Source organism: Lottia gigantea, assembly GCF_000327385.1.
Source record: "Lottia gigantea unplaced genomic scaffold LOTGIsca_70, whole genome shotgun sequence".
Lineage (NCBI taxonomy): Eukaryota > Metazoa > Mollusca > Gastropoda > Lottiidae > Lottia > Lottia gigantea.
Genome location: NW_008710371.1, coordinates 525824 through 549897, shown reverse-complemented (window position 1 = coordinate 549897; position 24074 = coordinate 525824). Strand labels below are relative to the sequence as shown.

General features: G+C 36.5%; 1 protein-coding gene across 1 annotated transcript; it reads right to left on the bottom strand.

Moving 5' to 3' along the window:
* Nucleotides 1–55: 55 nt before the first annotated feature.
* Nucleotides 56–24074, bottom strand: LOTGIDRAFT_235802 (hypothetical protein). The gene is made up of 25 exons (XM_009065752.1): nucleotides 23963–24074; nucleotides 22627–22659; nucleotides 21506–21562; nucleotides 21253–21291; nucleotides 20799–21042; nucleotides 20347–20467; nucleotides 19228–19409; nucleotides 18636–18772; nucleotides 18108–18242; nucleotides 17267–17354; nucleotides 16433–16516; nucleotides 15880–15943; nucleotides 15350–15421; nucleotides 15140–15187; nucleotides 11865–11987; nucleotides 9378–9511; nucleotides 8756–8940; nucleotides 8066–8225; nucleotides 7132–7222; nucleotides 6547–6741; nucleotides 5804–6040; nucleotides 5128–5327; nucleotides 3896–4602; nucleotides 3483–3802; nucleotides 56–3397 (listed from the first exon to the last, which is right to left on the bottom strand). The coding sequence occupies exons 1-23, from the start codon at nucleotides 23982–23984 to the stop codon at nucleotides 4494–4496; spliced, it is 2760 nt and encodes a 919-aa protein (XP_009064000.1). The 5' UTR covers nucleotides 23985–24074; the 3' UTR covers nucleotides 56–3397; nucleotides 3483–3802; nucleotides 3896–4493.

The following is a 24074-nucleotide window of genomic DNA, read 5'->3' as shown; positions in this document are numbered from 1 at the left end:
ATTACCAGCAGAATTCCAATGAGTGACCGAAAGGTCAAAAAGTCTTTTTTTGTTTATCCAGACTGTACATGGTCATTTATGATTGGTTAAAACTCTTAATTATATGCAATAAGAACATAATGATATGATTAAGAATACATGATAATTCATTAGACACACCAATTAATCAAATAGTTTGCTTAATTTGACACTAAAAAATAAGGAAACCCATCTTTAATTTGACACTAAAAAATAAGGAAACCCAACTTTAAAACTTGATATTTCAATTCATTTAAAATTATTCGCATAATTTGATTCAAAAATCATATATATTAATTTATTCGTGGATTAAAAAGGGGGCTTAGAATTCATAAATTGGATATTTTCCAAAATTTGCATAGGAACCTATATGCTTTGGGACTTAACACATGCAAATATGCCAAAAAAATGAATTTTTGGGACGAGTGTCCCTTAAAGAGGCTGAAATGCTTGTATTTTATCGTTGTACGAAAATTCCAAAAATTGGTCCCTTAATTCTATATATATATATATAAGCAGCAAAATAAGCCAAAATATTAAATCATTTACTAGCTTTTTCTAAATCTATAATGAATTTTGCAGGGTTTTGTTCAAATTTGATCAAAAATTCCATGAGTTATTGCAAGATCAGCAAAATTCTATTAGGTTTCAAAATAACTAAATTTAGTCAGCAAAATCAGCCAAAATATTCAATGCGTCGCTTAATTTTTGGAATCAAACCATTATATTTTGGCTGATTTCGCTGTCCATGTACCTTAAATCTAAGCAGCAGAATTTATTGCTTTGAGGCAAGTATGAAACTAGAATCAAAATATGATATATTCAACTTTCTGTTTGAAATTTCCAACGAAATATGCCAAAATATCAAATACTCTTTCAATAAATGTTTACTACACATTAAATTTTGGTGGGTTTGGTTTCCCTGCAAGATCAAATATGCCAAAATGTAAAACCACAGTTGACTAAAGCTCTACAGAACAATATATTTTGGCAAGTTTGGTTGGACAATACCAAGCAGTTTGTTCAAACCCAATTCAACACATCAAGTTGGAAATTTCAAAAGTTTTAAAATATGCATATAAAAATGGAGATATCCCGGCTTACTTTTGATTGGTTGCTTGAGAAATAAAAGCACCAATCAAATTTAAAGTTCTCCACCATTAAAAGACAACATTTATGATAATTTTTTGGATAAATATAGACTATTTACAATAAAATATTCCTATCATTAAAATAAGCTTCATTTTTTTTCTTTGGGCAACTTCTAGATATAAAATGGCGTTGGTATACAAATCGTCACTGAAATTTTACCCGTTGCAAACATTGGCAACTCGAGAAGACAAAGAAATTTGTGTTCAGCATCTTCACAATTACAAACTTCCTCTTATACCTTGACTGCCATAGCCACTATTCTTGTATCTTCACAATGTCAAGCTATTACAAACTACGTGTAATACCTTGACTGCAATGTCAATTTTCTTCACAATGTCAAGATATTACAAACCTTGACTTATACCTTGACTGCAATAGCCACTATTCTTGTATCACAGAATGCAGCGATTTGATTAGATTGTATGCCCTAACAGACTTATAATCCAATCAAATTGCTTCATTTACAAACTTCTGTGATACAAGAAAGGTGACTATTGCAGTCAAGGTATAAGACAAAGTTCATAATAACTTGACATTGAGAAGATACAAGAAAGGTGGCTATTGCAGTCAAGGTATAAGACAAAGTTCACAATAGCTTGACATTCTGAAGATAAGCTTAAACAGGAGCAGTCCATTTTACTTAAAGGTAGAATAAATAGTAATAGAAACCATGCCAGTCTGATTTTATTGTGTTCATTACCACTTATATTACCTAAATATAAAATAGACTATTCTGGTTTACATTTGGAATAGTCCATGTATGTGCCCAAATTTCTTTGCTTAGCTAAGGATGTCGATTTGGCAATTCAACTAAAATGAATTAAAGGGATTGTAAAGAAGTTTTCTAAATTTTCTATGTGTATCAGGGACACTGATAGCATCAATTTGTACCATTTCAATTTTCAATCAGACGTCTGTGATACCTGCAATTCCACTAACAAAGTCCCTTCTGATACACATACAAAATTTAGAAACTTTTCCACAATCATTCCTATGTGAACTCTCAAAAATAACATATTAACGAAAACCATCACCAAAAATGACATTAAATTAAAAAAAATTGGAATTGTCTGTGGGAATCTTTAGTACTGGAATTTTGGTGGGGATTTCAAAATATGGTGATTTCCTTAGTTTTGATATTTTTGGTTACGAAAAGAATTTTGAGACATTTTCTTTTGGATTTTAAATTCATTTTGAACAAAAAAATTTGACATTTTGAGCTCAGATTTGAAAAGCCGCGATTAATTTTTTTGAATATGAGAATTTTGAATCATGGGCAGCAAATGATTTTGAGTATTTTGTACGCAATTTGTTTTTGACTGGTCCGTTTTGATTAGTCCAAAATGGCTGACTGACCAAACAAACGCACAGCGAAGATATTTCTAATTTGTAGGGTTTATTGAATAGTGATGTCATCCAATCTCGAGCTAAAATATGACGTCACTTTGGGTGGTGTCCATATTTTGATGGTGAAACAAATTTGTCCAAACTGATGAAATATAGATTTGGGCGTTGCGTTTTGTGATTAAGCAGTACATGAATTTCACCTGAAAAAATTTGCCTTTTGTTTGCAGGTTTGTAAGAAAGTTCATTTTCAAAATTGAGAAAAAGAGACCACGCAGGGGTCAGTAAATTTCAGACTAATATTTTGGGGGATCAAAACAGCCGTATATGTTGAAAAAAAAAGAGCCAAATTGGTTGAAGAAAACTCAACGGACTCTCTAAATTGTCAACTGTCCTTCCCTACAGGACACAGATATCCAATGTCAGCACAGAATGTTCAAATTCATAAGCTCAAAGTGGTCTCAGGTGTTTTTTAACAACGGTATAAGGTTGAAGAAAGGAGTTGAAAAACTGAATTTGAAGAAACAAAAAGTTGAAAACTCAATGACACACTGATAGTAGGTGATAAGACTGGGACTAGAGAAATTTTGATGATTTCATTTTGAGGCATAAAATTAATTTTATTCAACAAATATTTGAAAAAATTTCATGATAAAATATTTAAAAACATGTCCGACATTTTTCATTCAACAAAACAGCTGACTTCAGCAACCATTTCTGCCTAAAAATCAACTTAACATGGTAAACATTTGACTGACTGCGATATATTTTGACACAATTGGTTGCATGAGTTAAATTTAACAACTAATGCTGCCAAAATATTGATTTACTGACCGTTTAAAAAAGTAATTGATAAAAATTTTGACATGATTGGTTGCCACAGATGCAACCATTTCCTCCAAAAAAGCAACTGAATAAATAAATAAATTACTGAATATTTGATTTTTTGACATGATTGGTTGTCACAGATGAATTCTGCAACCATTTCCTCCAAAATATCATCTGAATAAGTAAATAAATAACTGAATATTTGATATTTTGACATGATTGGTTGTCACAGAAATAATTCTGCAACCATTTCCTCCAAAATATCATCTTAATAAGTAAATAAAGGACTGAATACTTCATATTTTGACGTGATTGGTTGTCACAAATGAATTCTGCAACCAATTACTCCAAAATATTATCTGAATAAGTAAATAAATGACAGAATATTTGATATTTTGACACGATTGGTTGTCACAGAAATAATTCTGCAACCATTTCCTCCAAAATATCATCTTAATAAGTAAATAAATGACAGAATATTTGATATTTTGACACGATTGGTTGTCACAGAAATAATTCTGCAACCATTTCCTCCAAAATATCATCTTAATAAGTAAATAAATGACTGGACATTTGATATTTTGACATGATTTGCTTTAAAAAACATCTTAAAACAATGGAATGAACATGTTCTCCACAGACATATTTTGAGCTTAGCTCATAATTAGCACAATTGATAATTAAATAGCGAAGATTAAAAAAAAAAAGATAAAATAAATAAAATTTTAATGATTAAGATTTCATTTCATTCAATTAGGATTCACAGCCATTTTGGACATCACATGACTTCCATATATGGCAATAGAGGGGATGAATTCCAAATATGGTGATCACATGATCTGGGATTCCAAAAATGGTGGTCACATGGTCTTGATTTCCAAATATGGAAATTCTGTTTATGTACCATATATAGCAAGGGGCACAAAAGCCATTTTAAAGATTTTTTGAATAAATGTCCATATAAGGACAAGGATTCCAAATATGGTATTAATATGATTTGAGATTAAAAACTTCAAGATATGCCCATACACGAATAAGCATTCCAAATATGGCAATCATGTGACCTGGGATATGCCCATATATGGATTTGAATGCAATTTCCATATAAGGAAGTGAATTCCAAATATGGTAATCATGTGACAAGGAAGATGTTAGGCGAAGTACATGACTTTAGTTGTGTCTGGATGAATGGCGACAGCACGGGCCATGGAGGCTGGAGTACGATCTTCACTGTTGTCTGAATGACGGCTGCCCTCACCACTGAAAAATTTTTAAAAAAAAAGTCTTCAATAATGTGAACTCTCTAGACCAAAATAGAAATGATTTTGTAAACCCAGAAGGTAAGACATAATTTTGTGGAATCTGCAAGTGAAACAAAAAATGGAGAAAACCCAGAAACACCCAAAACAACTGGAATGTATCGAAATTTTTCTCAAGTATCAGGATAACTTATCAGATTGAGAATCCTGTATGCAGTTTGTCTGCAATTAATTACCAAAATAATATTGCTAACAGTTTGTCTGCAATTGATTTAATATTTATCCCAACTTTAGAGGGGTCTTTAATGTGCACAGCCTACAGCTTAATGTGTATATATTCATTCTACTGAGCTTCTGAAGATGGGTAACACCAGACGGTGTGCAATTAGGGAAATTTTACCAAAATCATTGAACGTCACAAGTTGTAAGTCCTACTCTTTTCTGCAGACAGCGGTATAAGCCTGCTCTTTTTCAAAATACTGGTTGAGGACCGAGGATCTAGAAGGAAGCTGTTGAGGATACTGACCTGTCGTGATCTTTCTCCACCAGATGATATCGAGCTCGGAAGGCAACGAGATGTGCATAATAAGCTGGGGCCGGTATGGACACGCTGCGAGTACAGCGAACATACGTATGACACAGTTGGTAGGTCAAGATTTGGAGTTCATCAGCAGTGAAACGGTTATCATCCCACAACACGTGATAATGTGAAGGGCGACTAGTTCCCTAGAAACAAACAAAAAATAAGGTGATGACAAATGTAATGTAGTACACAATGGGGGAAATTTTTACAGGATAACTTACAGTGTAATTAAAATCAGGCCAAACTTTCATTCCGTTTTTTTATTGGCTTTTATTTTAATGTAGCCACTTCAGTTAGGGTGTAACGACAGCCCTCTTGGACAATTTAACCTTTTGACCTAAGTTGATAAAGACAGCGTCACAAAATGCCACTTCTTGATTGGTTAAAGCAGACGTTATTGAGTTAGGTCAAAGGGTTATTTTGACGAATGTTCAAGAAGCCTGTCGTTAGACCCTAACTGAAGTGCTTCTCCACATAGTGTACAATGAGAGAAATTTTTGCCATAGCAGTTTCTATCAATTTCTAACTGTCGAGGGATCTTTTATGTGCACAACCTGTAGCACACAAAGCATTGGATTAGTGCCCCATCCCTCAACGCTTTCCCTAAACTTGGACGTACCTGGATTCCAGCATGACTACAAAGATAAAAATCAAATTCTGTGGGGTGAGTGATACCAACATCAACTGTAGTGCCGGCGGGGATGTTTCCACTTCGGCCAGTTTGGTCTTTACGGTCAGCACAGAAGAGACGGGTGTGGTGACGTTTCTGCACCACAATGAAGGTGATGCCTGGTTGATACCCCACCTCTAATTTCATACAGGCTTCTCGCACAGCTCGTAACTCACTGCTTAATACCTGAAATAATAACAGAATATTAGTCATCATGGCTCCTGTTCAGCGAGTTCAAATTCCTTCTTCATTAAACCAGACGCTCAATTACAGCGCAAAAATTAAACGAATTTTACTTTTCTGTACCCGATTGGGCTAATGAAGACCGGCAACGACATGCAGTGTACAATGAGGGAAATTTTGCTAAGACAACTGCATTGGTTAACTCTTTTTCAATTTCCAACTGTCGAGGGATCTTTAACGTGCACAGCCTGTAGCACACGGGGCCTTGGTTTATTGTCCCATCTGAACGACTAGACGCTTTTTCCATGTCAGCCTCTCTTACCTGCATCACAGACGGGGGGGAAACCGGGTTGAAAAATCCAAAGGTATTATCTCAAACTATGCTCAATCCAGGGGAATTGAATTGGTTTGAATGGAGTTTTACGTCCTACTTTTCTGCATCATGTGGGCTAATCAACACAGGCTCAATTCAGGGGAGACAAATTTAAATCACGGGTAATCCGACTTACCGTTTGGAATTGTCCCTCACTCACACCATCCCTGTAGAATATAATCCGGGTTGGTTTGAAACGGGTGGATTTATAAAACTGGATCAATAATTCTCGAATCATGTTACATAACTCTGGAATAACTTCTTGACGATGCTGCTGAACTCGGACGGTTGCCGAGTAACGACTAGGATGGGCATCCATCGAACCTACGACCTGTAATAGACAAAAGAGTGGATGATCAAACAGGTCCTACATGCTTTGATTGGTTAAAAATAATTTTCATTAGAACAGGACTGTGGTATAAAACCTGTTAGATTACAATGGAGAGGTAACTACAGCAAAAAAAGCAACGAAATTGCAACCTCATTTTAATTAGGCAACTGCAACTGAGACGCCCAAAAGTGTGCAATGGGGAAATCTGCTAGGATATTTAGCTTTTCGATATTCAACTGTTAAGGCAACTTTAAGCTTTTAGCACACACAGGGTCTTCATTCCTTGTCCTATTTGACAACTTGAAGCTTTTTCAGTCAGCTCCTCCTACCAGCATCACTGACCGGGGGAAACCAGAGATGAACAAGTCCAAAATGAGTCCCAATACTTACAGCCGCAATGGATGGTTTCATACAATCACCAGCTGGCGGATGGGTCACGTCAGCTCCAAGGAATATGATTGGCTCTCGGAATACTTGAGGTCTAAAAATAGACAACGGAGAGCCATGTAACGAAGTAAGTGAAAGAAAAGCTAAGACCACTTTATAAAGGACAACTTCAGGATCTTGCCTTCCAGGTGTTCCAAGGTCAAACCTCTTGGCAACGATTTCAAAAGGATAACAACTTAGGTTCTCGAGGATCATGTGTACCAGCTGGTTCTTGGTACTGATATTTTTTTTAGATTATCTGTACCCATTTACAGCTGTGTTGACTGGAATAATGAGGATCTTGTCTACCAGCTGGTCCTTGACCAAACCTCTTGGTATTGATCTTTCCTGAATTATCTGTACCCATTTACAGCTGGGTTGACTGGAATAATGAGGATCTTGTCTACCAGCTGGTCCTTGACTAAACCTCTTGGTATTGATCTTTCCTGGATTATCTGTACCCATTTACAGCTGTGTTGACTGGAATAATGAGGATCTTGTCTACCACCTGGTTCTTGGTCAAACCTCTTGGTATTGATCTTTCCCAGATTATCTGTACCCATTTACAGCTGGGTTGACTAGAATAATGAGGATCCTACCAGCCCAGCTAGTCCTTGGCCTAGCTTGGCAATTATCTACCTTATCCATGTACAGCTGGGTTGATTAGAATAAGCCGACCGAGATAACAAGCCACGATCACCATTTGTATGACGTAACCAAGCAAATGATGTCACGTAAAGATTCCAACTGACTGTGCTACAGCACTCCCTCAAAAACACAAAAATGTCATTTAAGGATCAATTGATGTAAAGATTCCAAATCTCTAACTGCCTGTGCTACAGCACTCCCTCAAAACACAATGAAGTAGTCAAGTGTAGAGTGGTGTAAGGTGACATACCTGATACTTGGTAACAAGATACTGTTAATACCTCCTAACTTAACGTTGATTTTTAAACACAGATTGGACAGTGTCTGGGGAGTGGTTTTGTTCACGTTTTTAGACTGAACACATTGAGTGGCTAGACCAAACAAGATGTCCCCAACTCTTTTTACTTCAGCTGAAAATAATAAATACTGAATTGAAATCTATGTTATGAAGTGTGCAATGAGGGAAATTTGCAGGGATACCACAATGGTGTTCCAACTTTTATTGGTCGTTATTCAGTTGAAAGAAATGAAATGAGTGGAGTTTTTACATCCTACTTTTCTGCACCATGTGGGCAAATGAAGACGGACAACACCATGCAGTGTACAATGAGGGAAATTTTGCCAGGATATCGGCATTAGCCTGCTCTTTTTTACGATTTCCTGTAGCTTGCAGGGCCTTGGTTTTTTGTCGTATCCAAACAACTAGACACTTTTTCCATGTCAGCCCCTCTTACCTGCATCACTGACAGGGGAAACAGGTTGAAAAATCCAAAGGTATTATCTCGCCCTATGACAGGATTGAACCCTGGACCTTCAGGTTATTCAGACTTATGAATCCAGTCTCCCAGCAAACGCCAGATTCTAGCAATCATGTTTTCCCTGAGCCCCTCTGTGATTCACTAATTCACCCCAGCTCCCCCAATAAGAAGTTTGGACCTACCGTAAACTGGGGTCTTTCCAGGTAAAACAACCACTATGAGCTGTAGTCCTTGATATGTGTTCTTTAAGTAACGGAACATTGGTTCCACTTGATCTGGGCCTGTAGCATATTTACAGAAACATGGCTGACCCATGATCGGCATTCCGGCGTCATTGGATATTCTTTGAAGTTGAGATGTAAAATTCCTGGAAGTAACAGACATTACGATGCTTTACAACTGGTGGTCACGTAAGGAAAAAAAATAACTACTTTTTTTTTACAAGATGATGTGAGGTTCATGGGGATTTTTTCTGACCAGCTGGTCTCTTGGCATTGATCTTTCCCGGATTATCTGTACCCATTTACAGCTGGGTCGAATGAAGCACAGTTGGTTAGAGCCTTAGTTCTTTATGTCGAGCAAATGGTGGATGTGGGTTCCGATCTCGATCGGCGTGTGAGAGTCCGATGACCTTGAATAAGTCATCTTCACTCACAATAATTCCAGTCAACCCAGCTGTAAATGGGTACTGATATCTAGACCTATGCCAGGATTGAACCCTGGACCTTCAAGTTAGCGAGCAAGCATCTAACTCCATGAGCCACTGCGGCTTCCTATTTCCCTTTAAGATCGATGACTTCTTACCTTAAGGCATCCTCTCGTACAGTTCTTGATGGAGCGAAACAAGCAATAGCCCACACACGGATTTCAATTCCCTGATAAAACTGTTTACCTCTCATATCCCACACACCTTGATTGGGCACTGCTTGAGATTTCGTCTAAAATAAGAAATAGTGAGTTTAAAGATGGTTTCCTCATTTCTTAGTATTAAATTAAGCAAGGTATTTGATTAATTGGTGTTTCTAATGAATTATCATGTATTCTTAATCATATCATTATGTTCTTATTGCATATAATTAAGAGTTTTAACCAATCATAAATGTCCATGTATGTACAGTCTGGATAAACAAAAAAAGACTTTTTGATCTTTCTTGATAGGTCACTCATTGGAATTCTGCTGGTAATTCTCTTCTAATTTAGCTAATTATGAATTAATTATGGACATGTGAGACAAACTGGTATTATTCCAAGTCATTAGAACACCTCTACTTTCTATTCATATAAGTATTAGCATTTTCATTTTCATAAATAAAAATAAGGGAACCCATCTTTAAGGGAACCATATTGGAAACATCAACAGGCAATCCTTAAAGGGGGAGTGAGCTTTAGAAGAAACAGGAAAAGAATGCTCATAAAGACATATAACTGGTACTTAAAGAGATTGTAAAAAGGTTTCCTAAAAATTTTTTATGTATATCAGAGACACTGATATCATCAATTTACATCATTCCAATTTTCAATCAGACGTCTGTGGTTCCTGTAATTCCTCTAAAACTAAGTATTTGATGACGTCACTAATCGCAAAATATGCTTTATCACGTAAGTCCTTTCGCAATTAATGACGTCATCAAACACTTAGTTTTAATGGAATTGCAGGAACCACAGACGTCTGATTGAAAATTAGAATGGTGTAAATTGATGATATCAGTGTCCCTGATACACATAAAAAAATGTAGAAAACCTCATTAGAAATCCCTGTTAAAAAATATATGAAAATTGTAAAAATAGCTAATTTTTTTTCTAGAATCTTAGTATTAAACTTATTTTTTCTAATTTAAGAGAAGAGAGAAAAACTTTTATTTTGAAAAATTTGAATTTGTAGCAAAAATAGTAAATGAGGTGTATGGACCCATGCACTGAAGGAATGATAATGACCCTATATAGCAAATACTATTTTGCAAATGATATCAAAAAATAGCAAATAATCATAAGAATGATCTAATATTTTGTGGACAAAGGAGCATGACAAGTCCTATTTTGCAATTAATAGCAAAAAATAGCAAATAATTTTAAGAATCATAGAAGACAAGTATTGTACTTTAAGGCAACATCAATGACATCAACAAATGTAGCAATTTTGCAAATAATAGCAAAAATAGCAAATTTTTTTTTTGAAGAATTTCAGAGAATTCTTCTTCCATTTAGTCCAAGAGCATCACAATTTGCATAATCGTACATTTTGTTTTGTTGGCAAATCCATCAAATTTTGCAAATGACAGCAAAAATAGCAAATTTTTTACGAAAAATTAATACCAAATCTTTCTATAGGAGCATCACAATTTGCATAATCATACATTTCGTTTCGTTCCGTTTCGTTTCGTTGGCAAGGGAGCATGACAATATATACATAAGAATCATCCACTTTTGCAAATAATAGCAAAAATAGCAAATTTTTTATGAGGAGCATCACAATGTGCATAATAATACATTTCATTTCGTTGGCAAGGGAGCATGACAATACATACAGAACAATCATAGACATTTTGCAAATAATAGCAAAAATAGCAAATTCTTTATGAAAGAGAATTCTGATTTCAGATAGGAGCATCACAATTTGCACAAAATAGCAAATAATAGAAAAAAATAAACTTTGAATATTGATATTTTTTTCATGACCTGGGCAAATATTTACATAACATAAGAAGTTGCCAATGTAGCAAATAATAGCAAAAATAGCAAATGTGTATATTCTTACCCTTCCGCCATATTGCAATTTAGGAGGCTGAAGAACGCGACCATGACACTCTACCATCTGCTGAGATATGCTGATACCGAAAGTTTGGAGGTACTGATCGGCGTTAAAACTTGCTTTACGAACCTGTGAGGGTGGGGGCGAAAATTACGGGCATCCAACATTATTGATTGGTCCAAAAAAATCATAAAACAACACAATCAGATGAATTTGCAAGACTTAAAATAGCCAATAAAATTTTTAAGTTAGTTTTGAAAATCGAAATTTTTATGCAATTTTTGAATTTTTTGGAGATTTCAATGAAAATTTTCAACTATTTTTTTAAGCAGTTTTATTAAACTTTGTTTGCAAGGAGCCACGGCTTTTCCGATACAAATCCCAAAAACCAAACGATTTTAGCAATTTTATGACACATTCTAAATCTTGCAAACCATCCTCAAAAAATTTCCTTTCATTCCATCAAAAGCCAACGATACATCGAATGTGAATTTTCGTTTGCTTTTGATAATGAAAAGAAAGGTGTATAAATATATGCCTACCCGGCCTCCATACTGGATTTTAGGCGGAGTTAGGACTCGACCTTTGACCTCTACCATGTCATAAGAGACTGTGATGCCGAAGGTACGTAGATAGTGGTCGTGGTTAAAATCGGCAATCGATACCTGATGGTGAACAGTTATTCATGTTTTACAACCCATCTTTAAACATAGTGGGTGGGGCTTAGGAACTGGTGGGAGGGGTTAGTGGTACTGGTAAGCGTGGCTCGATACACTTAAGTTTTACATCTTTATACATAGTGGGCGGGGCCAATAGTACTGGTGGGCGTGGCTACATGTTTAACAACCAACCTTTATACATGGGTGGGTGGAGCTAATGGTTCTAGTGAGTGTATTATTGATACAATGTGGGTGGACATTCAGAACTGAGGGTGGGACTATTTGTGGGGAAGGTTATTAATACTTATAGGTTTTACAAATCCATCTTTATACATAGTGGGTGGGACTAATGGTAATGGTGGGCGTGGCTAGTATTGGACAGGTTATTGCTACTTAGGTTTTACAACCCATCTTTATACATGATAGTGGGTGGGTTTTACTACTAGATGGAGTGGTTAATGGGGTTTTACTACTGGTAGGCGGGGTTTACAAAGTTTTACTACTGGTGGGAGGAATTAACAAGGTTTTACTACTTGTAGGCCGGGGTTTACAGGGATTTACTACTTGTAGGTGTGGTTAACAGGGTTTTGATACAGGTGGGCGGGGTTTAAAGGGATTTACTACTGGTGGGCGGGATAAACAGGGTTTTACTACTGGTAGGCATGGTAAACAGGGTTTTCGCTACTGGTGGGGGTAGTTAACAGGGTTTTGCTTCTGGTAGGCGAGGTTAACAAGGTTTTGTTACTAGTAGGCTTGATTAACAAGGTTTGGCTACTAGTATCTCGACCAATGCCATATAACTCAGTGAACCACTGCAGTTCCTAACAGGGAAAGATGGCATACTACAATAATTCAAGCAAGATGTCAGGAACTTAGATCTGTGGAAAGGAAGGGAGACAGTCAGGAATGGAATTGAAAGAAGGCTGTGAAGGGCGTAGAAAGGGGGTGGGGTGTCGTGCAGGGTAGGGGGAGGAGGAAAGTGATATAAAGATGTTTTGTAAAGAGTCGACAAGGTTTAAAACCATCACCTCTACTATTCACAAAAACCAAACACAAATACCAAATTGGTCAATCAAAATTGAAAACTCTATGCCATGTGCAATGGGGAAAATTTCAACAGGACAGTGGCATTATTCTACTCTTTTTCATGTGTTTTAGAGGTTCTCAGCTTATCAGAAGCAGAACTTAACGAAACTACGTATGGATGGAAATAACACACACGAACATAGTTCACAGCCATTTTGAATCTCTTCTGTGACTTATTTAAAAAGGCTAAAATATTTCAACTACACCTCAGACCTCATTAGAAGCCATTTCGAAAACCTTAATTGTGATTTGAAATATTAAACCTTTATCGAAATTCTACTTATTAAGTCAAGAAAGATATTCAAAATGGTTGTGAACTACGTGTTGACATTATGGTGTTTAGCCCAACCCTGCAATATGATGTTTGATAGTACATTATGGTGTTTAGTGGAACCGCAATATTGATGTGTGTTATTTTCATGTAAGAACCATACGTAATTTCGTATACCTTCAAACCTGCATTCAGGAATGCAGCCGTAAACCTCGTATGCAGATGGAAGTTACGTCCAAGTAACAAAATATAGGCTAGTTCGTTAGAAGTTAGTTATCTCCCTTGAAGACTCTATCCTCCATAGAAAGGAAAAGTCTGGGTGTCAGAGCCTATAATGGAGACGAAAATCAAGCTATTGTCACATGACCTAATATTTGAAAGTAGTCCAATTTATCCGAGAGCTGCATACAAGGTTATTGTCAGACATGGCGAGATTTTCGATTGTCATAAATGGCGTACTTGAATTTTTTTGAATGTGTTTGGTTGTTGTGAAAGTAGACTAGTACATACCAGACATTACCCAGACACTGCAGATACATACACAAGTTGGCGTGACAACGCCGCGTGCGTGTGAATTTGAAAACAAAGAGTTCGACGCTCTTTCGTCAGGGGTTTCTCTGGAAATTTCAAAACACCACATCCCAGAATTTTGAAATTTTGACAGGGGCAGATAATTATCAAAACATGTCTGTTTATCTGCAGTCAAGAACATCCAGTCTCTCATGACATTCAAACAGGACAAAAGTCATAAATTAGGCAAGAAAATAAAATCAAAGGCACAACTTCACTTCTGCTCACTTCATTTGAAGGACTATACAGTTTTGTTTCACATTTTTTCTACGGGTTACTACACACTCCATCCATGATCCAACAAGTTCATTCTGTAAATCGTGTTCTGTAGAAGACTGGCCCAGTAGCATCAACTAGTGTCATAATTTACTCTAACCAATCAAAAACACTATTAAAAGCAGGCAGACAATGTTTTACAATGAATTTCCCAGAATTCCACACATCGAGTAATGAAATCTTTTTTTTGAACAGAGGATTTGATTGGTTGAATATTAAATGACCCTGAACACGTGATGTGTAAAAATCATGATAGATCATGGATGACGAGTGGAATTGCCCACAGAAAAAACATGAAAGAGAAACATCGAGATCTGCATTATTATAATCAGATTGAAAACCCCAACACTCAGTCTCAGAGTGGCATCAGGTATTCAAGAAGTACCAACATTCCCTCTCGCAGTAAATCATTGAACTTGGGAGGTCAAATTGAACTTCCGAACTTCATGAAAATTCTATTGACACCAAATTTTTCAAAAAGACTGCAGTCAGGGCCAAAAGATTTGAGTTCATTTGGAATATCATCTTCCAAATTCTGAAAGTGCTGAACACTTATGCATATAAAGGGACAGATGCGCCATTTCAGAAGTTGATTTGAGTCTTGAATATATGTAAATAGTCTTCAGAAATACTAGAAATGTACGAAAATCACATAATTCCTTTAAAAATATCTCAAACTAGGAATTTTACTCACTATTTCTATATATATCTTTTCTATATATCACAGTGTCTCAAGAAAAGACGACTCGTCATTTGAACTTTCAAACGCGGATAATTCTGAACATTATGGATTTGAAGGCTCAAATTTTGACAGTGAGCTATGAACACTATTACTGATTGGCTTAGCTAAAAAATTCCAGTTTCTGAGACTAAGGTACGATTGGTGAAAAAAATGGCGCACCTGTCCCTTTTTGAGAAAACAATATGAATATAGAATTTCAAAATGGACACTCACCAAATTATTGATCTCTTTTTCTCTGTCAGGTGCAGATCTAGCTGTGGCCTACAAACACCATTATAATTTTAATATTGTGTACAATGAGGGAAATTCTGCTTGGGTAAGTCTGATTTCAAATTCCATTAAAGCACTGGCTATTTTTTTTCAAATGAAAACAAAACCTATTTCGCTTCTCCCTTTTTTACGAAGTGGTGGGGGGGTTCTTACTTTGATCATAGTTGACGTCTGCATGTCAGTGAGTTTTTTGATACACCTCTGTCCACCAACGATATTACACACCTGAAATAGACAGTTGAATGGAGTTTTACACCCTACTATTCTGCATCTTGTTATTCTGTGTATGAATTATGAAATGAAATGGAGTTTTACACCCACTGAGAGAATGATATTCTACACCTATTGTGTGTGATAAGGTAAATTTTGCCAGGACATCTGTATTAGCCTACTATTTTTTGCTTTCCAACTGTCGAGGGATCTTTAACGTGCACAGCCTGTAGCACACGGGGCCTCGGTTTATTGTCACATCTGAACAACTAAACGCTTTTTCCATGTCAGCCCCTCTTACCTGTATCACCGACAGGGGGAAACCAGGTTGAAAAATCCGAAGGTATCATCTGGACCTATGTTGGGATTGAACCCTGGACATTTAGATTAGCGAGCAAGTGTCTAACTCACTGAGCCACCATGGCTCCAAAAATCATCATTAAGTGAAGTTTTTGGAAAACTGAAACACGTACCTCTAAAGGAAGATATGTATGTTTCTGTTCTTGTCCAACTTGAAGACATGGAAAATGTGGATATCTGAAAAATGACATCAAAAATTTCATTGAGCAAAATATTTTTTTATCAAAGTCATAACAAAGAGTTGAAAATAAATGGTGAAAAAAGAATTCAAATTTATTTTTGAAAAATATAACAATATAGCTAATTGCATTTCATAAAACAAATTTACTACTTTTTGATTGTAAAGAGGTTTTCTAAATTTTGTTTGTGTATCAGGGACACTGATATCATCAATTTACACCATTCTAATTTTCAATCAGATGTCTGTGGTTCCTGCAATTCCACGAAAACTAATGACATCACTATCACAAAAGTTGCTAATAATATTCAAGCGCTTTGGGATAAGTGACATCATAAAACACTTAGTTTTAGTGGAATTACAGGAACCACAGACGTCTGATTGAAAATTGAAATGGTGTAAATTGATGCTATCAGTGTCCCTGATACACATAAAAATTTTAGAAAACCTTTTTACGATTCCTTTAATTGTGAAAAATGGCTACTTACTGAAGTTTTATTTTGTATTTTTCATGGAAGTATCTAGCGACTGTACATTCTACAGTCTGACCTGAATCTAGCTGTAGTGGAAATCTACAAACAAACACAAATATTTCTCTTAATATATGAAATGCAACTTTAAAGAGATTGTTAAAAGGTTTTCTAACTTTTTTATGCGTATCAGGGACACTGATAGCATCAATTTACACCATTACAATTTTCAATCAGATGTCTGTGGTTCCTGCAATTCTACTAAAACTAAGTGTTTGATTTCACATTAGGTTCTTCGTGATTAGTGACGTCATCAAACACTTGGTTTTAATGGAATTGCAAAACCCTTAGTCGTCTGTTTGAACATTTGAATGGTGTAAATTGATGCTATCAGTGTCCCTGATACACATAAAAAATTTAGAAAACCTTTCTACAATCTCTTTAATGGGTCAATGAAGATGGGAAATGGCATGCAGTGTGCAATGAAGTAAATTTCGTATTATATTTTTCTGTCAAAATCAAATGTTTCGATAAACTGGATTTCTTGAGATTTACGACTGTTCAGGGAACTTTAGAGCGAACAGCCTGTAGCACACGGGGCCTCGATTCATTGTCTCCTCTAAACGACACTTTTTCCATGTCAGCCCCTCTTACCTACATCACTGACAGGGGGAAACCGGGTTGAAAAATCCGAAGGTATTATCTCGACCTATGCCGGGATTGAGCCCTGGACCTTCATGTTAGCGAGCAAGCATCAAACTCACTGATCCTCCGCGGCTCCACTGACAGGGGGAAATGGCAGAATAAACTCAGGCCAATCGCTGAGCCCCTCCCCCAGCTACCCTAACTTACGATTGTGTTTGAGCAGGTCTTCGAGTTACATTACAAACTCTGTACTTTCTCTTCATGGTACCACAATGTGTGATTTCTACCTTTAATCCTAGAGAACAAAATACCAAAAATATTTCATCAGGCAAGTCTTTGAAAACAAAAAGGGACAGATCTGCCATATTTATTTTGACCAATCATACTTAGTCCCAAAAAATTGAATTTTTTAGCTAAGCCAATCAGTAATAGTGTTCACAGCTCACTGCCAATATTTTAACCAATCATACCTCAGTCCCAGAAACGGGAATTTTTTAGCTAAGCTAATCAGTAATAGTGTTCACAGCTCACTGTCGAAATTTGAGCCTTCAAATCCATGTGTGTTCAGAATTATCTGTGTTTGAATGTTAAAATGATGACTCGTCAATTTAAGATACTCTGTGATATATACAACCTCAACTTAGGGCTGGGTGATATTGGTTAAGTTGTTATCACAATATCAATCATTAATATATCACGATATGGGTATATATCGTGATATTTTTTAAGTTTGTTTTTTTCTGGTTTTCGAAACAAAATTATGATCTAGAAATTTTAAATGTAACATAAAACAATAAATTTCTCTTAAAAATACCCCAGTCTTTAACATCATGAAAAAAAAAAACCATCTGTTTCAAATATTAAGTTACTTGTTAAAATTATGTAGAAGATCTTATCTGGACAAAAATTTGATGATATATCACGATAATTAACATATATCACGATATGGTGATATTTTAGTATTTTTTAATCAATATAAATTCCTCTACCAGTATTTATCGTGATACCAGTATATCGCCCAGCCCTACGTCAACTCCAGTCAACCTACCTTTGATTTCCTTGGTGAATTTGACTCGTTGTGAGTCAGTGAGAGGTCGTTTCTGGTCGGCTGTGTTCTCGATATCCAACACCTCGCACATGAATTCAATTACTGGCTGGGCTTTATAAAACGCTGTGGCAGATACTGTAAATCAAAAATAGTGGAGTTTTACACCCTACTTAGAGAGTTGTCTTAGTCGAGGAACAAGATGAAACGAAATGAAGTTTACATCTAACTTTGTAGTAAAACACACATATCAGATGATAGAGCTTCAATTTTAGCTATCCATATCACCTTAAGAATGAAAATCTGACATCATGTTAGTTTGCAATTAGTGACAAATTGATTTTACTATTGAACGGAAGAAAATATACAATACACAATGATGGAAATTTTGCAAAGACAACTCAACATGCACAGCCTGTAGCACATGGGACCTCGGTTTATTGTCCCATCCGAACGACTTGACACTTTTTCCATGTCAGCCCCTGTATCACTGACAGGGGATCAAAGGACTATGATTCTGAATCAACTTACCATCAATGTTTAGCATCATTTTCCATTGTGAGGGTCTAACAGACTGATGAAAACCAAACCAGACCTCTCGCCCTCCACCAAGGGGGTGATCGTAACCTTTAGGCTGGGAGAAAAATGAACGACCCACTGGTGTATAGCTGAAATACAGAAATGGATGAATGAATGAGTGAATGAATGAATGAGTGAATGAGTGAATGAATGAGTGAATGAATGAGTGAATGAATGAGTGAATGAATGTGTGATTAAGTGAGTGAATGAATTGGGAATGAATGAATGAGTAAGTGAGTGAATGAATTGGGAATGAATGAATGAGTAAGTGAGTGAATGAATTTGGAATGAATGAATGAATGAATCTCAAAATAATAATACATTGTTTTCCATGAATAGGCTGATGATAACTGGAAACCATGCTGTCACTATGCACCTAGATTTCAGAATTAAGTCCAATACACCAAAGTGACATGGTCCTGTCTAACATTCAGCCCATGGGTAAGCATATAACTCAAGAGCCATCACTGCCCTAATCTGTTTCAGAGAGTTCACATAGCATAGTTAATAAGTCCCATACTTAGAACATATTATTAAAACTTACGTCATGCTAGGTAAGTGTCTCATGACAACATCTAGAGCCTGTATGGCGTCCATGGGCATCTGTTGTTGCCGTCCTTCTAAAGCTTCTTCTAAGTTGTACAAACTGACTTGAGCTACCCATTTGATAGCCACCGTGAAAACCCGATCACGACCTTCACCTGGTAGAGTCACTTCTAGCTCCACCTACAGGAATTAAATAAAATGAAAAAGAGGCGCTCGAGAGTAGAGATCGGCCATGATGTCATAAGCCACATTTTCACTGAGAATTGTCAAGTTGTAAACTTCTAAGCTAACTTAAAACCACCTGTATTAAAACGCGTTGTGTTTACGCCAAGTTTAACTGGTTCCCGAACGACTTTAGTCTCTATCGCAAAGTCGCACATTATTGACAACTCATGATGTACAAGACTACTGTTTAGACCAGTAAGAAATGCAACAGACCGGAAAGACCAGTACACCGCCTATTGCCAAAGCTAGCTTTTTTAGATTTCCACTGGTTAAGTGAAAGCCGGCTATAACCTAGGTTTCAGTAGGCCCCCCGATAAATTGCTGAAAGCAAAAAGGGGATGTGTTTGGTTCCCGAACCATGATGGTTCGGCAATTTGCCCACTGGAAACACATGAAAGCTAGTTTAAAACTGGCTCTTCCCTCAGTGGAAACACAGTTATAGAGGTGGTTTGCGTACCACATGATGTACAACTTTAACAGTTGTAAGGGTGGTTTGTCCAACTCAAGTCATGCATGTGTTCTATTTTTAGCCAATTTCTCCTAATGGCAAGTTCTGCACGCTTGGGATTCATGGCGTTAAAATGTGCCGGAAAAAAAAGACAATATTCAAAATGGCGGAGAAAGGAATAGATGGAAAAATATTTTAATGTCTCGCATCTGCATCTGTACTGTTTGACCGAGGCTACAATTTGGAGCAGACGGAAGCTGCTCAGAACTCACCCATCAAGCACCATTTATGGATTTTATGTCATCAACAAATGCACAGATACTGCATGACATTAACATTTGATTGGTTGAAAATACTATCACTAGAATGCAACTGTGGTAGAACTTTCGATGAATTTTTAGGCCTGGACATTCATAGACATAGTCTTGATCATACTAGTCTTACCTTTTCTTTAGCTATTGGTAATGGTTCTCTGCTGTACAGGTTTTTACGGCCGTCAAAAACAGGCTTCACGCCAGAAAATATCCTCTGTCCATAGGACTGCACCATGGTCTCAATAATTTCCCTGAAAATATGGTTCAAAATATCATTGGGGTCAAAAGTCAAAGGTCATAACATAGGGGTCAAAAGTCAAAGGTTCAGTTCAGAACAAATTTGGTATGGTTACACAGTTTTTTACTCCAATCAAGACTAATGCAAATAGGCAACACCATGCAGTCTGCAATGAGGTAAATTTGCCAGGACAGTGGTATTTGCCAACTCTTTTCAATTCCGCATGTGAAGGGATCTTAAACAAGCATACCCTGTAGCACATGGGGGCTCTGTTAGTGTTCTAATAAATGTCATGATTGCAACACTCTGAATGAATGAGCTACAACCCATCCCCAATTACATACCTATTGACTCTTCTGGGACACTTATCAGGTGTAATGGACACGTCATAGTGGTGGATGAAGCCCTTCGGTATTCGTACTTGAAAATGGTTGGCGCGTAGCAGAATGGGTCGTCCCTCGGTACCGTGGTTAGGGCGAGGGGGACACACAAAGTCTCCTTCCGGAGCAGCAGATATGGGGGGTGGGGGACCAGCAAATGGTTGATAAGTTCCTGTCAATGATGGAATCGCTGGTGGGGGTTGTAATGCTGAAAAAAAGAGAGAAAGAAAAAATTAGTGGATGATTACATTAGCAAATGAATGAATGGACGAATGGTCGCAAATGAATGAAAAATGAAAGACATGATGAATGAATGAAAAATAAATGAGGATAAATGAATGAATGAATAAAGTCTTTGACAGCAACCATTCATCCAATGGGTCACCCCCTGTACAAATCCTCACCCCCTAATTCTTACCTTGTTGTATTCCCATAAGCTGAGAAGGTGTTAAAGGCTCTGAAAATATCAAACACAATGTTTCAAAAAATTACACTTTACCTAGCTAAAAGGCAGTCAAAATGAAATGGTAATGAACTTGCTCTCAAGTAGCTAGTTGGATTGTCGTCTAAGCAATTGGTGCCTCCTCAAGGTAAGAAAAATCTGATGCCACAGCCAGTACTTCTGAGAGTCGGTCCCTAATATCTAAAAAAAAAAAATAACAGTTACTCACGCTCAGGTTGAGTCATTGGTGGGAAAGTAAACTGTAGCCCGGGCTGCCCTGTAACAACAATAAAGACAATGCTGGTCAACACATCTGTTCCAAGGTTTTAAACACAGAGAACTGAGTTCTGAGACTAAGTTTAGGTGGGTACAGAATATCAATGTTTGCAAAAAAAATTGTGTCTAATCTACATGTATGCCTGTAATTAAAGATGGGTTCCCTTATTTTCATTGATGAAAATGAAAATGCTAATATATGAATAGAAAGTAGAGGTGTTCTAATGACTTGGAAAAATACCAGTTTGTCTCACATGTCCATAATTAATTCATAATTAGCTAAATTAGAAGAGAATTACCAGCAGAATTCCAATGAGTGACTGATCAAGAGAGATCAAAAAGTCTTTTTTTTGTTTATCCAGACTGTACATACATGAACATTTATGATTGGTTAAAACTCTTAATTATATGCAATAAGAACATAATGATATGATTAAGAATACATGATAATTCATTAGAAACACCAATTAATCAATAGTTTGCTTAATTTGACATTCAAAAAATAAGGACACCCATCTTTAAACCAATTAAATATCAAAGGCCAATTATTTCAAATTGACCATCGAGCCCATCTTATGCTGCAGACATGGGTTTCGGGAAGGCAATCCTCATCAGGATAGGTTTACTTTCCAAAATTGAATTTTTTTAATTAATAACTCTTATTTTCCACGTCATTTTTGTATTCTAAAAAGGATTAAAGATTAAAAGATTAAGAAAATGTGCAAAGGAAAAAGTTGTTGATACCAAAATCACAAATAAGGATAGGAATAGAAGAGTTGTGAGACAAATCTAGGGAGGAACCTTCATTTGTGCAAAAACCACAGAAAATTGGAATGGTGCAAATTGATGCTATCAGTATCCCTGAACCACGTAAATAATTTTAGAATATCTTTTTGCAATCTATTTTAGTAGATTTCACTAACACCAAAATTAGTTTTGGCAACTTCAGGAAATAAATGTAACTTGAGTGAATGGTATTAAAAACAGGGTTAAAGTGCTACCACAAAAGGACTGGTTATAATGGACTACAAAGAAAGGTGATTAATGGATGAACAATTATCCAGTGAAACTTACCATTCATCTGTGGGCTGAGAAAAGGAGAAATACCTGAAAAAAAGGCAGAAAAATTCATTCGAGTCACAAAAGTTTAGTGTGATGCAGGGCAGGTGGGCCAGATGTACAGATGGCATATCTGGAACACATTTTCAGCTTTTTGACTGCTAGCTTACACAGCAACTCTTTCTGGAATTTCATGTGGCAGATCCTGACAGGATATTGACACTATTCCCTGAAATCAAAATGGTCCCAAACTCCTTCGACAAATACCAAACTCCCTAGTCAAAATGGTCCCAAACTCCCTAAGGCCCCAAACTCCCTAGTCGAAATGGTCTCAAACTCCCTAATAATAATGGTCTCAAACTCCCAAGTGAAATTGGTCTCAAACTCCCTATGGTCTCGAACTCCCAAGTCAAAATGGTCCCCAACTCCCTAATCATAATGGTCTCAAACTCCCAAGTCAAAATGGTCCCAAACCCCCTAGTCAAAATGGTACCAAACTCCCTGGTCAAAATGGTCCCAAAAAACCTTAGTCAATATGGTCCCAAACTCCCTATGGTCTCAAACTTCCTCATCAAAATGGTCCCAAAGTCCCTAGTTAAAATGGTCCAAAACTCTCTAGTCAAAATGGTCCCAAACTCCCTATGGTCTCAAACTTCCTCATCAAAATAGTCCCAAAGTACCTAGTCAAAATGATCCCAAAACACCTTATTCAAAATGATCCCAAAACACCTTATTCAAATGGTCCATATCTTGATCTAAATGGTCAAGGACGAAATACCTTTGTTAAAACGGACTATAATTTGGTCAAAATGAACATCCAATCAATGCTCATTATAAATCAACACAACAATAATGTCCACTGCACCAGGTTTGTTGGCCTGTTATTTTTAGATTGATGCATATTCCCAAAATGCTTTTCAAGTACACTGTCTATAGAAACATGAGATTTTGTGATCTGTGTCTATATTTAAAATCATATAAATTTAGTTTTAGTTCACTGTTCAGACTACTCTCTCTCCCGGCCGGAAATCGACCTGTTTTGTTGTTTGTTGCTATTCTTAAAACTTATTGAATTTTGTAAGCTTATTGAATCCTCCCCTCAAAAATGAAAAATAATTATGCTGCAACTTTTGGAATTGTTATGAACACGAAGCAGGGCAAAGACTTTCAGTGTTATGAAAATGATTGGCAAATTTATTTCATGAAGAGACGTTGAATTTGTAGATCCGACGCTTTCGTCTTCTAAAAATAGAAATATTTTTTTCTGATTCACTGATTTTCCTGGGTGAAATTTGAGCAAATTTTAATGGTTAATTTGGAATTTCATGGACGTTTGGTCATCTATACGTACCCTGTGTTGTGATAGGAAACATCTTGGCATTCTCCGTCGACGACAACTAGTTAAATTTTGATCTTTTGTGTCTGAATTCCTCTGAATGAACTCGATTAAAATTACAACATGG

What these genes read in the sequence shown, in the direction of transcription:
- LOTGIDRAFT_235802 (XM_009065752.1), bottom strand. Translation starts at nt 23,984, where the DNA reads ATGTTTCCTATCACAACACAGG. An exon ending in ACCAATGACTCAACCTGAGC is followed by an intron (nt 21,292 to 21,505) that starts GTGAGTAACTGT and finishes TGATATTTTCAG; the next exon opens with AGCCTTTAACACCTTCTCAG. An exon ending in TACCAATAGCTAAAGAAAAG is followed by an intron (nt 19,410 to 20,346) that starts GTAAGACTAGTA and finishes TAATTCCTGTAG; the next exon opens with GTGGAGCTAGAAGTGACTCT.